Source organism: Triticum dicoccoides, chromosome 7B (genome assembly GCF_002162155.2).
Source record: "Triticum dicoccoides isolate Atlit2015 ecotype Zavitan chromosome 7B, WEW_v2.0, whole genome shotgun sequence".
NCBI lineage: Eukaryota > Viridiplantae > Streptophyta > Magnoliopsida > Poales > Poaceae > Triticum > Triticum dicoccoides.
The window spans coordinates 650,001,824-650,016,040 of record NC_041393.1 but is presented as its reverse complement, the minus strand read 5'-3'; the positions used below and the strand labels follow the sequence as shown (position 1 = coordinate 650,016,040).

Genomic DNA, 14,217 nt, shown 5'->3' with positions numbered 1-14,217 from the left:
TACAGCCAGGGCTCGATGGCGATGTAAGATAGAAAGAATGGGCAGTTAGGGCTTCGGTTTCCTGTGTAGCCAGTTTCAATTCCAAATCATTTGCCGACATGCGGACTCACTTCTCTTTCATGGAATGACTTTTATTATCCAACTTGTCTATTTACGTGGGTGAATCAAGTACAACAAGTCAGGTCAGAGCTTGTGGTAGAAGATTGGGCTCTGCTACGCAGATCCACTCAACTAAGAAAGAAGTACGCATTGCTGACTGACTGTTTGGACGATCCTAGTTACTAGTAGCTAATCAAGTCAGAGTAGTGTGGCCGAGAAGCTTCTTGCCGGTGCCCCCAAAAGCAAAGCACAGACTCTACTCACACACGCGTTTTCCACCTACGGAGGGAGAAATCATCGAAATATCCTCATCCCCTGAAAGGGAGCCCAAAAACAGGACGAGAGTGGATAGGGTGATTAAGGAGGTCGTAAAAATTAGTAGTGCATTTTTGAAAGATAAGATTACAAAAAGGCGAGAGCAGCATAATTGTTAGCTAGGGGTAAGAGGGGACGGCCCGTATAGAAAGTAAATCCTTCTTTTTTTGATATGCCGCTCCGCAAGCAAGAAGGGCCACGCACGAGCGGAGCGAAAACTAAGCAAGGGGAATTCCGTCATTCCATGGAAAGCATGTGAAATCCTTTGATTGTTTATAGAATCAAAATAACTATATAGTCTTTCTTGTTCCACTTGCAAGGCAAAGAAAATAAAATGTCAGATTCGTTATTACAACCTTATTTTTTTTATGTCAAAGACAAAAAGCTACGCGCAAATTCTCATTGGGTCTCGGTTGTTCTTAATAGCGATGGCTATTCATTTAAGTCTTCGAGTAGCACCACCAGATCTTCAACAAGGTGGAAATTCTCGTATTTCGTATGTACATGTTCCTGCGGCTCGGATGAGTATAGTTATTTATATCGTGACAGCTATAAACAGTTCCTTGTTCCCATTAACAGAACATCCCCTTTTTCTTCGCTCTTCTGGAACCGGTACAGAAATTGGTGCTTTTTCTACTTTGTTTACGTTAGTGACTAGGGGGTTTCAGGGAAGGCCTATGTGGGGTAACTTTCGGGTGAGGGATACTCGTTTAACTTCTGTATTCATCTTGTTCCTTATTTACCTGGGTGCACTGCGTTTTCAAAAGCTTCATGTCGAATTGACTCCTATTTCAATCCGTGCTGGACCGATCGATATACCAATAATAAAGTCTCCAGTCAACTGGTGGAATACGTCGCATCAACCTGGGAGCATTAGTCGATCTGGTACATCAATACATGTTCCTATGCCCAATCCAATCTTGTCTAACTTTGCTAACTTCCCCTTCTCTACCCGTATCTTGTTCATTCTGGAAACACGTCTTCCTATTCCATCTTTTCCCGAATCTCCCTTAACGGAAGAAATAGAAGCTCGAGAAGGAATACCACTAAAAACCTAGTTCGCTCTCAATTAAAAACCTAGTTCACTCGCTAAAGCATCCAATGGCTGAATGGTGAAAGCGCCCGTCGGTGTCAAAACCGGTGAATCTCGGGTAGGGGGTCCCGAACTGTGCGTCTAAGGCTAATGGTAACAGGAGGCGGGGGACCCAATGTTTACCCAGGTTCGGGCCCTCTCGATGGAGGTACTACCCTACTTCCTGCTTGATTGATCTTGATGATATGAGTATTACAAGAGTTGATCTACTACGAGATCGTAGAGGCTAAACCCTAGAAGCTAGCCTATGATTCTGATTGTCCTTGTCCTACAGACTAAACCCTCCAGTTTATATAGACACCGGAGGGGGCTAGGGTTACACAGAGTCGGTTACAGAGAAGGAGATCTACATATCCGAATTGCCAAGCTTGCCTTCCACGCAAAGGAGAGTCCCACCCGGACATGAGACGAAGTCTTCAATCTTGTATCTTCATAGTCCAACAGTCCGGCATAATTACATAGTCCGGCTATCCGAGGACCCCCTAATCCAGGACTCCCTCAGTAGCCCCTGAACCAGACTTCAATGACGATGAGTCCGGCGTGCAGATTGTCTTCGGCATTGCAAGGCGGGTTCCTTCTCCGAATACTCCATAGAAGATCTTGAACACAAGAATCGTGTCCGGCTCTGCAAAACAATTTCCACATACCACCATAGAGAGCACAATATTCCACAAATCTAATCTGGTGACAACTTTTCATAGCATGACATCACGCCGCGACCCGGTCATTATGAACCTTTTTCCTAGCCTGCTACTGCATGTATTACGAGACAGTTTTATTGGCACGTCTTGTCGAAGCAGAGATCGTGTTCTCCTTATCACGGGATTCTCATCAATACGGGTGTGGGTAACCCAACTGTTCTTGTTAGTATGACTTCTCGATTTTAGGCAAGTTCCAAACAGCCACGCAGAGGATGCTTGATATTCGCCCTCTTTATAAAGGGGCCAAGACCTGTCCTTTCTTTCCATGCTCGATCCTTTCTCTCCTACCTCGAGTTCCAACACCCGAGGTTCAGGCTAAGCGCTTCGGACCTTCAACCATGTCCGGATCCAACCTTCAAGGCCGGTGGATGGCCTCTTCTGTCACAGAGAAGGACATCAAGAAGCTTAGGGAGGCTAGGTATTTGACCACCGAAATCCCCCACAGGCTACCTGCTCAAGGGCAGGTTATCCCTACTCCCGAACCCAACAAGAGCGTTGTATTTGTTTCCACTTCCTTCGAGGGCTAGGCTTTAGTCTTGATCCCTTCGTAAGAGGGCTCATGTTCTATTACAGGCTGGATTTCCATGATCTAGCTCCAGATTCCATCCTTCACATCTCGTCGTTTATCGTCGTGTGTGAGGCCTTCCTCCGCATTACCCCACACTTCGGCTTACTCCCTCCATTCCATAATTCTTGTCACGGTTTTAGTTCAAAACTAATACAAACCACGACAAGAATTATACTCGAGCAAAGTCAATGGAGAGATTAGGATATAATGCCAACTTTTGGTTAATAATGAGGCATGGTTGTTTGGTCTTCAAGCGCAAAGAATCATAGTACAATGTTACAAAAAATCTTAATCTTACTAAAACACTCTAGGTGAACTAAATCCCTCGCGGGTTCCTGTTGCACTCGTGCAACGCTCTACCTATTGGGACCCGATGGGTAGGGAAGCGCACGCAAGTGTGTGCTTCCTTCCTTCCCTTTCCCATGAAGTAGGTGTGGCTTTTCTCCATGTGAAGTTTCTAGATTTTTTAAATGTTAATATTTGACCTTTTAAAATGTTTTAAATTTATTATTTGAAATTCTGAAGTTCAAAATTTCAAAAGTTGAAGTTATAAAATTTTAAAATTGTGAAGTTTCGAAACCCCCAAAGTTTCAAATATTGGAAGCTCAACCAAGATTTTCCGAAAGGTAGTACAATAATTTCTAAAACTGCCTAAAATGAAATTTCAGGTAAAAAAATAGGTAAACATGAAAACTTGGCCGAAAAGGAAGAAAAACAATCTCGTCCCTAGCCCGGGGCGCGACTGCCCCTCAATTAGCCATGTTCCTCTCTCGGGAGGGGTGGGGGTGCTGTGATCCCTTAACTTGCCAATACAACCATGTGTGATTTTCACTTTCAGACTTTTTCCTTTTTCATTAGCGGTTTTTTGGGTGCTCCTATGCTACAAATAGTTATCACTACTTGTTGGAATTTTACTCTTGGGGGTTAACAGGAGTCGGTAGCTAGACAATCTGATGGATGGAAGATTGAACGAAAAAAAATCGATAAGAGTAAGAATTAACAATCATTTATAACAGAGAAAAAAAATAGAGTTTACTGTGTAAAAAAATAGAGTTTGCAGCACGAGACACGCAGACTATAGCTCATTGAATCAAGCCTCTACTCTACCCGAGACAATCTAATCGACGTACATCACTTCGCATATCTAGCTTAGGTGGTAGACGATTCCTAACCCTTAACTAGTTGCTCCTCCTATACTGTAGTAATCTTCTTGAGGACAAGGTCCATGAGAGCAGAGGGACAACACGTCCTTACCTTCTCAAACCCATCCGACGCCATGAACGATTCCAGGTTCCCCGGACAAGAGAGGAACTGGATGCATGCCGCCCTCAGCGCGGAGCAATCATGCTTCTCCGCCAACGCTAGACTGACAGCCACGGAGCTCATGTCGACGTGCCAGCACAATGCGTCCTCGCAGACGAGCTTCAACTCTTCCAGCTTGTACCTGTCCGCCGCGACGAGCAGCCTCTCCGCCATGGACGCCGACAGGATCACGGGAGGTGAGTCCGTGTAGATGAACTGGAGCAGGGCCTTGAAAACCTCCGCGTCCATGTCCTCGACGCGCAGTAAGGCGGTGGCGCCGGCGGTGGGCGAGGCGAGCGAGAGGTCCGCCTTGAAGACGGGTGACCCGGCCTCGAGTATCCCCCGGTGCGCGGGGAGCGTCTCCCCGCCGACCTCGATCTGCACGTCCACCCCCTTCTTGCTCCACACGGCTTCGGCGAGTTGCCCCGGCAATCCGAACGGAGGCGCCACCGGTGGGGCATCCTCGACGTGGTCTTCTTCGGTATGTAGCTCGGCGACGGTGACGGTGACGTCGCACAGGATGGTCAGGCAGTCGTCCTTGAGATTAAGATGCTTCTTCGTCAGCGCGTCCAGATCATCATGTTTCAGGAAGCCCCGCGTGCCCCAACTGAGGTTACTCGAGAAAAAGCGGGTCTTCGATATGTCTCGAGTGTAGCTCGGCTTCCAGGCCTGGTCGAGTATGCTCAGCTGGGCCTTGGCCGTGGCATCCCCGGTGCTTGCGTGGCTGGCATGCTCGAGGAAGAGGGACATGTACCCCTCGTACTCCTTCCCGTTGCCGTTTGGGTAGCATACGAGACGCCACTCGTGGCCGCCGACGCGGAACGTGCCTGATCTCACCTTGGCGCCATTGGCCGCCATCTTCCTGAGTTGCCCGTCGATCCGGAACATGTGGGAGCCGGTCGCCTGCCTCGCGGCGATGCTTGAAGCGGAGAGCTGCTGCCGGCCGGCGCCACGCAGGGCGGAAAAGGCAGCGGCGGAGATCGACATGATTGGAGCACGTCGATCGACGAAGGAAACGGCCGCCGCTAGCTTGCAGATGGAGGTGAGATGTGCGGCAAATCGCAAGGTGCATGCACGCGCGTGTTATATATATTTTTTGAGAATCAGGTAGAGATAGAGATTTCAGTTAACACGGGAACTATATAGAGTCGGCATGCAGCAGATCAGATCGTAATTCTTATCTCAACTTTAAAACATGTACGTAAAACTCAAAATGTAGTTACGACCCAACCAAAATTATTCCTTTTACCGATCTATTGATCAAATCAGTCAGGCAATGAGACCTGCACATTTTGTAAATCTAGCAAGAAGCCTGGATCTAGAGGCTCAACATCAATCTTGTCTGACATCAGTGGCGAATCTAGAAAGAAAATGGAGGATGGGCTCAAAGTTTACGCCAAAAAAACTAAAAGCTCTTTCAAAGAAAAAAATTCATTATCTCCTAATCCTTTTGTGCAAATAAATTGAAATTTTTCCAAATTACTTCTGAAAACATGTACTCCCTCCGTCCAGAAATACTTGTCATCGAAATGAATAAAAGGGGATGTATCTAAATGTATTTTAGTTCTAGATACATCTCTTTTTGTCCATTTTAATGACAAGTATTTTCGGATGGAGGGAATAGTATTTACTAGAATTTTTGAAAATTATCAAATTTTGAAAAAAATGAACCTGTTTAGCAAAATAGCCGTTATCTCTAAATACATTCGTCCAAATAAGCTCGAACTTTCTCAGATTACTATTGGAAACATGTACTATTTATTAGAATTTTCTGATTATTTTTTGAAAAATAATAATTTTTGAATATGTTCACTAATATAGCCATTATCTTATAATCCTCTTGTCCAAATAAGCTCAAAATTCATGTATGAATTCGCTTACTGATCATCCTCGTGTCGCCTCAATGATATTTTGGCAAGTTTGGTTTTAACTAGTGATATTTTGGCTATTGTCTCATTAATTATAACTAGAGGGCTAGTAAGCTGGCTACAACTAATAAACTAGCTAAAGCCTACAGCAAGACATTTGACTACAGAGCAGCACACGCACTGAACTAGCATAAAAAAATAGCAGCGTCTAGAGAGAAATTAGACAGAAGAGAAGAAATCTACCAGGCAGGGGAGCCTCGGAGGTCCTCCCTTAGATCCCTGGCTGCCAGTCCCTGCCAGCTGCCTCAGGCGATGTGAGACAACCAAGCGGCGGCGGATCCGGCAAGATAGGCCCTGGGTGACGGCCGACGGGCGACGAGCTGCTCGCCTCCCTGTGCGGGCCGTGCGGGCTGCCTCGCTACACAGCTCGTGCGGGTGCAGCTGTTGTCTGCTCGTGGCCTCGTGCCACCTAATTCGCTTAGATGTGCCGGCTGACTTGCTTTTCCTGGGCTTGGCCTTCCGATGTGTAGTAGTAAAAAAAATATGCACGATTTTGGAGGGTAGGCTCGAGCCTATCGAAGCCTCACCGGTAGATTCGCCACTGTCTGACATATACCTTAGTAGTTACGAAAGGGGGAAATAGCTCAGTTGGTTAGAGTGCTGGTCTGTCACGCCAGAAGTCGCGGGTTCGAACCCCGTTTTCCCCGCCCGGTCTTTCTTTCTTCCCGAGGTCATACCTCTGCCACTTTACCCTGAGTTTCACTAAGGCATATAACCCCATTCGGGTAAGAGGAGCAAGCAGTGGGGAACATCTATTTATATGCGTGTTAGCATCAACAGCATCTTTTTGAAAGTAAATTACATCGATCCTCGGTGTTAGGTACTCAGCTAAGTAAATCCTGAGGATAGAACTAGAGCAAGTAAGCTCATCGCACTATCAAGTCAGTCAGGAACTAGTCTGCCAAGCTTAAGAAGAAGTGAAAAGTAAGCAAGTTGTCATCTAGTGAGGGCTAAAAGACACGGAGAACATCCCCCCTCTATTTGCCAATAGCTTCCGCCTTCCTCTCTTTCATTTCATGTCGGTTCAGCCGAGCCAATAGATTCCATAGGCGGGTCAGTTATAGCTGTAGTAGCCTTTGATTAGGTCCTTTCAATAGACTTTCCATAGCTATAATTCGATAGACTTTCCGTAGCTCAGTACTGCTGATCGTTGACACCCGCAACTGTACTTACGGCTGTACTTGTGAAAAGAGATAGAGCCGTCTCGCTATGACTCAAAGATGGTCAAAAAGCTAATAGATGGGCCACAAAAGGTAGAGGAGAGGGGGTAAGAAGAGTAGACTTACTACTGGATACAAGATAGGGTATACAGCTAAAAGGGTGAGATAGAGGAATGAAATGAACCAGTGAAACGGTCCACGACCACAAGTATTGAGCTATAACCATAAAACTTGGGGAGTGCCTCAAGAAAATCCATTGAAATAGAAGACCCAGGTTGTAATGGAACAGACAAAGGTTGAAGAAGACCAGCAGGAAGGGTGTGCTCACTCTTGTTGAGTTGACACACATTACAGTGAAGAACAAACTTGGAGGGAGAAAAAGAAACCAGAAGGGACCCATTGTTTCTGTGCAAGTCGAACAATGATGGAAAAGCATCCAGTATGTAGCCGACATATGCCAACAACCCAAATGCACATATGCTAGTTAAGTTGAAACTCCTAAATTAAAGCGCAAGCAACAAAACTACTTTTTTGAAGGCGCGGAGCGTTGAAGAAGAGCATAGCTCGATTAACACAACTAGGGGCAATATGGTTCATTTTCCTAGAACACCACAACAAATGTCCCTACCAACTGTTGCCAGTGAAGCTGAAAACATGGCTACCCCTCAACAAGCCTCTAGCTCTTATCCTAGGCCTGAACCGCCTGAACCTTCAATTACCGTACCATTGGTACTGAATACGACCACCACTCACACCTATTCCAGACCTTTAAACCCCTGACCACCTAGACCTCTAGTAGCAAAGCAACTAAAAGACGCAATCACAAAAATAACCCTCTCTATCCCCCTCAAAACCTTGGCACGAACACTTGTTTCCAGCCACCTATGGCCTTCCTCACAGCTCAAAACATGATAATATTAGACCTAACCCTGCACCTCCACCACCACAACCAAGACCCAATTCAATACCAAATATCCAATTTTCCCAACCAATACTTTTGCCCTATGCTGGAAATTCCATGAAACCAGAAGTGCCAATATATACTTACCTTAACCAACCGCTTCCAACTCAACAGCATGACCCGTACCAATACCTGCAAGAACAAAGGCCGCAAAATCAATATCAATATGGGCAGCAGATACATCAACCTCCTAGAGTTTATTTTCCAATATTTGAAGGGGCCAGGTCTTGGATACAAAAGTGTGAACATTACTTTTCGGTGTACCAAGTTACGCATTGGTACAAGGTAGAACTTTCGGCTATGCACCTTAGGGGGAGAGCTGAAAGCTGGTACAACAGTTTCTTAGTGAATAGGGGACAAGTATCTTGGCAAGAGTGAATTCAAGAGATTGTAGAGAGGTTTGAGGTAAGAAATGTGGTTGGTGTAGTTGATGAGTTTAATCACTTGAGGCAAAGAGGAAGCCTAGAAGAGTACAAGTCACACACAATTGGCAGAATTGAGGGCTGCCATGTTGAGGTGCAATCCCTATTACGATGACAACCTTTTTCGACAAAGTTTTCTTGGGGGTATTGTAAATAGAGATAGATGTTTCGTCCGGCTCTGAGAAACAATTCGGCAACCCCGCTCTTCCCTTTGCCTCTTCCACATCTATTTTTGAAACTTGATTCGGTTGAGTTTGAAGCAAGGATCTAATCAGATAATGCTTTGTTCTCCAATGAATGGAGGTGGAATACTTTATTGAGATAGAGAAAGCTACATCTCGACTTTATTTAAACGAAAGAAAAAGGTTAGTCCTACTCCTAGACTTCCAATTCCAAGTAGTAGTAACGGAAAGGAACAGGTTTAGGAGAATTTTTTTTATGTCTTTCTTATAGCGATCGCTGAAGTCAGTCAATGCCCTGGCTTCAATGAATGAAGACCGATGGGCTATGAAGTGGAGATGATGTCGTTGTGTCATTGCTCATGATGTCTTCACCAGGATTTGACTTACCAATGTGAAAGGTACCGTGCCAGTGGTTCTATCATTTAGATAGAGAGTGATCTTTCCTTCTTGTCAAAGAAAGATATGACGTTGGGAAGGGAAAGGGAGTAGAAACATTTTCGTAGCCTTGGGGCAAAGGGCTGAGAGTTCCGTGATCCAGTTCTTTGAGCATCCATAGGTTGAGGATGGAACTCCTATAGCAATCGATGTGGAAAAAGGCAACAGCCGAGAAAAGAAAAAAAAGCGAGTGAGATCTTGACTTTCTATTATCATACAACATAGAAGTATTTAATCAAATCAGAAAGAGCCCTGGGATTTGACCAAAATGACATAATTGAAAGCTCTCGTTTCAGTCGCTCGCCTAAGAAAAGGTACCGGGTTGCTCCGTGATGACGAATAAGCAACCCAGCCCAATCCTTGCTTTCATAGAAAAAGGTGAATTTACTCGAATATTCGTTCAATGACTCAATATTTAGTAATCAAATCATGCGTTTGTTAGATCATTTAGTGATAAATAAAACGAGAATAAAGAGAGAGTCCTCACCTCAATATCGACAACAATGACCTGGCAAGTGAAGTAAAGTAAAAGCAAAGTAGACGGATGAGGTTTCTGGCTCCCCCATTTTAAGCTTTGGTTATAGTATCCTTTAGTTCCACTTCTTCACCGATCTCTCCCGCAATCTTCTTTCCCCACTCCTCATCCAAGTGAGGAGCTACCCGAGATCATCGAAACCCACCACACAAACCCTTAACTGGCAAAACTGATCTACGAACACCAAGGGCGGGTAGAGGCGTCAGATGACAATCGAAGTAGGGGTCTGCCTCTTTCAAAGGGAAGCAAGAGTCTCATAGGGAAGGAGATCCTACACAGACCAATCCCAATCAGGAAGAGAGTCTTGTTGTCAATGAAAGCAATTTTTCTATGTCACATATCTGCCTATCTCGTGTTGTGAGCTATAAAGTACCCACCAGGGGGGTGGACCAAGAAAGAGGCAGGCGATTGGGTCCTTCCCATCCTCTGTGATGTCAGTCTCTTTGTCATTCTTTCACCCTTGCTGAGTAGCGAAGTGAGCATACTCAAGATCCAATTCATCAATCATTTGAGTTGGTACGAACATAGGAATCCAGACTCCGCTTGATTCGATCTTCAGTTTCGACCTTCATCAGTCAGGAAAAAGAAGAAGGACCCACTTATTCCACTCGGAGAGACCGAACCAGGCAACAAAAAAAAAGAAAAACTGAAGGAAGTTCTCTTTCCATTCCAACTAAACTAAGTGAAAAAAGGGGGAGAGCAAAACAGAAACACAGGAACAAAGAAACTATGTCCAAACCAACGAGTCCTTTGGTCGACTCTAAAGAATGTATCGGGAGTTGGGAGTTAGCCATCTCATAGGAGTGATAGCTGGGTTTTTCACGGAGTTTCTTCATACGATTGAAAAAAGAGTGCTCTAGGTCAGAGAAAACAAGAAGAAGATTGTTCACGAGTCTGTCCCCCAACCTCTTTAAAGCAGCTACCTACCGTGATCTGGTCTTGGGACAGCATTGGCACCCCCGTTTGCTGGATCTTCTAGGCACTCTAAAGCGCTTCCACGAGAGACAGATGGACTTTGAGTTATAGACGGAGAAGAGCCTTTAGAGGATCAAGAGTGATTCCTCAATAAAACAAATGGGATTTTGAGGGAGGACTGAATGCGATGTACTGAAGGGTTCGCTTTCGCTGATCGGCGCCAGTCTTTCCTGCTGTGAATTTCCCAGGTCGGGAGGGGCCCTTTCCTTCTACCTTACTGAACCCATTCACCAATGATTGGATCACTCAAAGCTAAAGACCAATTCCTTCCTTTTAGGTGGTCTAGGTGGTTGGGATACTATGCCCTTCTTTTTAGAGGCTCAAAGACGAGTTCTTTGAAGGAAGCAAAAGAACCCATGTGTCACGGATGAAGTCTACCCTCTTTTTGTGCCGGGAAGAAGAATGAGATCCAACTCAAAGTCAAGGAAAGCGGCCTAGACCACTGACTTTTGATGGAAGGCTTCTGAACATGGATTGGTCTGATAAAGCCAATTTTTCGGCGAATCAAATATTTTCTGAGAGCACTAGACCTTCTCTCTTTCAGGAACTATTCCCACTCACTGCCTGATAGCAGGCTTGGCCCATGAGACCTATTGTATTATTGTACTGGCTCACTTCACTAATTTGGAGGATGGGTTTTTCCCCTTTTTGGTTCGCAAACGCTCTAACCCATCGAGAAGCTCCATCCAAATTGGATTTGATGTGAGCACTTCCCCAGAGGCAGAGGCTTTTTCTACAAAAGGGTGGGAGCATAAAATGTAGGTGAGTCAATTGCGTGTGGCCTTCAAGTATTTCGTATTGTAACAATATTAGATCGGCATCCAAACAAAGGTGCATGTATGGTTCCTAAGGGATACAATTTTGTCCTAATCATCGAGAAAGATAAAATAAGTTGATAGCGCAATCTCGTACTAACACATACTCTCTAAATATTTCAGAACTTGCATGCGGCCTTCAAGCCACAACCGCGGTATGAGTTCTGATCTCAGAATTTGGTTTGGGGGCTGCTGGCCCCTTCGCGTCGACAAGGAAACTGTGGACGACAATGGGTTTAGAATTCGAATAAAACGAAGACCCTATCGAACAAATAGAGGAAATGGCGGAAAGGTGAAAAAGTAAAGTCTAAGCGACATATGGCACGAAAAGGAAATCCAATTTCGGTAAGACTTGATCTGAATCGTAGTTCAGATCCAAGTCGGTTCAGTGAGGGCGACCGCGAAAGTCACCGAATGGGTTCGGTCCGTCTTTTCCTGATCTTTGTTTGTCCCTCCAAAAAAGGCGTGAGAGGACGTTCCAGATGTCCGGGACAGACACGACTTCTTCTAACGCTAGAAGACCACAGGAAGAAACCCGGGACCAGAGCATGTCATGAAAGACGCACACGGGGCGGGCGTGCTTCGACCGTGTCTCCGGGGCACAGTTGAATGTAGATATCATGAACGCGAGGATAAGGATACCAGGCCGAGAAACCCGGGCAAGTACTCCCCTAATGTGTCGATCGCTAGCGCATCCAGGGCCTCGGCGCCCAGCTCTGCTGGAGAGGCCGTCACTGATCTGAAAAGTGCATCTGCAGTTCGGATAGACTGATTCTGCGAACGCCTAGCCCCAGGAATCAATAAAAAACAAGTGCTAAGTTTCATTTCAGATCAGTGAATAAACCAAAAAAGAGACCTTTCTCGCTCGACGCCACACTATGCTCCGCTTCAACAAATGAGAGTTTTCGGTGGAACCGGTGAACCACGCGAGCTGGTTAGATGCGTGGGGCAGAGGGCTCGTAGTACCTGATAGCGCTGCTATGCAGTGGAAGGGAAGGAGCCTAAATCGACCCCCTTCTTTCTTTTTTATTCAAAGGCACAAAAGCAAGCACAAAAGAGATTGGACTCTCGGATGAGACTAAGCAGCTACCGTTCCGACGCGCCCCTGACCCTATCTTGATTCAAACCGAAAACCCTCTCTAAGGTGGAGCCTAGTTGAAGCTGTCATTCAAAGAATAAATGGGAATCCAAATCCACTTTTAGGGATATAGATGAAGTCTCGCTCAGTAAAGAGAGTTGTAGATTTGTAGAAGAGGATCAGAGTATGCGCGCTACAAAAGGCAGCTAGCCAATGAAAGTAAGTGGAAAGAATATAGTACTTTTGTACTGACCCCTCCGGGGCCCCCGGTTGTTTTGGCGCGCCCTACCCTAACGTTAGACTATTACCTTTTTAGCCTACGCTTGCTGCTTGCAGCATGGATTCGATAGATCTACCGAATCCATGCTTCCCCCGCCCCGAAGCGAGACTCTATCCAGATCTCAAAGAATAACGAGCTAGGCAGCCGGTGGGCAAAGAAAAGGGGCGGGGCGTTTACTTGAAAATGACAACCGCCTGTTCCAGCAGCGGGGGCCTTGCACGAAAGCAAACCTACGCTTAAGTAGCAGTTGCTTTCGCTGATGGGCCCAGTGAGGGGGGCATTGTCCCTCAGTTCTTACCAACCTCAGGTGTGAACATCTAACTTATTATATTCTTTTGTCATGCAAGCCTGACCTCAGCTGTCCATTTCTTATTCATTCAGGGCGCCCCTAGTGGACTTGGCTGTGCTCCTTTCTCAAACCAGAACAACTCTGAACGTTAGGGAAAATAAGGGAAGACCACCTGAGCGAACCGACCGAAGGGACTTTACTTATCCGAACCGAACGTTAGCGGCTTAAGCTAAGCCTATCACGAGTTGCGTTGCTGCTTGATCGGCGGGGAGGAAGATCTCAAAGTATGGGGCAAAGGATCAAGCGCTTTGACTTTGCTTTGTCCCCCGGGATCCACCACAGGTTGGGTTTGAGAGCCGTGTGATGGGTGACTATCGCGGGCTATGCCTACAGCCCAGGGCCGTCGGCATAGGTCCTATGCCGTCGGCATAGATCTATGCCTACGGCTGCCGTCGGCATAGCCCCGTCGGTGTAGATCACGTCAGCGTAGTTGTGTCAGACCGTCGGCGTAGATTAGCCGTCGGCATAGGAGCGTATGCCGACGGCCGTGGGTCAGCCGTCGGCATAGATTAGCCGTCGCCGTTGTTTTCCGTCTGACGGCAACGGACGGCGCCGTCAAAACCGCGGGCGACTAAGGGGGCGACACGTGGCAAGGTATGCCGACGGCTTTGCCGTAGGCATAGCCTGCCACGTGGCGCCTCCTGGTGGCTCCTGAGCAAAGATATGCCGACGGCATATTTTTTTTATTATTTTCCCTGTTTTCTCTTTTTCACTTCATTTGACAGCAATTCACAGCAGAATAATATGAAATATGACAGTTCATCATCATCATTTAAACATAGTCAAGTTCATCATCTAAAGATCATCGTTGACGAAAGTTCACGAACATAAAAGTAGTGCAAGACATGAAACATCATAAAAGTTGAAACATGAAAGGCATGGCACAACGGCCGCACACACGGAATCATCATCGACATCAAGCACCACCGAGTCCACCTCCACCAAAACCACCACCACCACCGAGGCCACCTCCACCAAAACCACCACCACCACCACCGAGTCCACCTCCACCAAAATCA

The 14,217-nt window shown here is 46.1% G+C and overlaps 1 protein-coding gene, 1 non-coding gene and 1 pseudogene across 2 annotated transcripts; 2 read left to right on the top strand and 1 right to left on the bottom strand.

The window, feature by feature from the left end:
• The first annotated feature begins 748 nt into the window (after positions 1-748).
• Positions 749-1,472, top strand: LOC119337868 (annotated as a pseudogene).
• A 2,351-nt stretch (positions 1,473-3,823) lies between these two features.
• Positions 3,824-4,974, bottom strand: LOC119341970 (BTB/POZ and MATH domain-containing protein 2-like). The gene has a single exon (XM_037613819.1). The coding sequence runs from the start codon at positions 4,964-4,966 to the stop codon at positions 3,968-3,970; it is 999 nt and encodes a 332-aa protein (XP_037469716.1). The 5' UTR covers positions 4,967-4,974; the 3' UTR covers positions 3,824-3,967.
• Positions 4,975-6,579: 1,605 nt separating this feature from the next.
• Positions 6,580-6,653, top strand: TRNAD-GUC. Its single transcript has one exon. It is a non-coding gene; the product is annotated as a tRNA-Asp (tRNA).
• Positions 6,654-14,217: the final 7,564 nt, after the last annotated feature.

What these genes read in the sequence shown, in the direction of transcription:
- LOC119341970 (XM_037613819.1), bottom strand. Translation starts at nt 4,966, where the DNA reads ATGTTCCGGATCGACGGGCAACTCAGGAAGATGGCGGCCAATGGCGCC.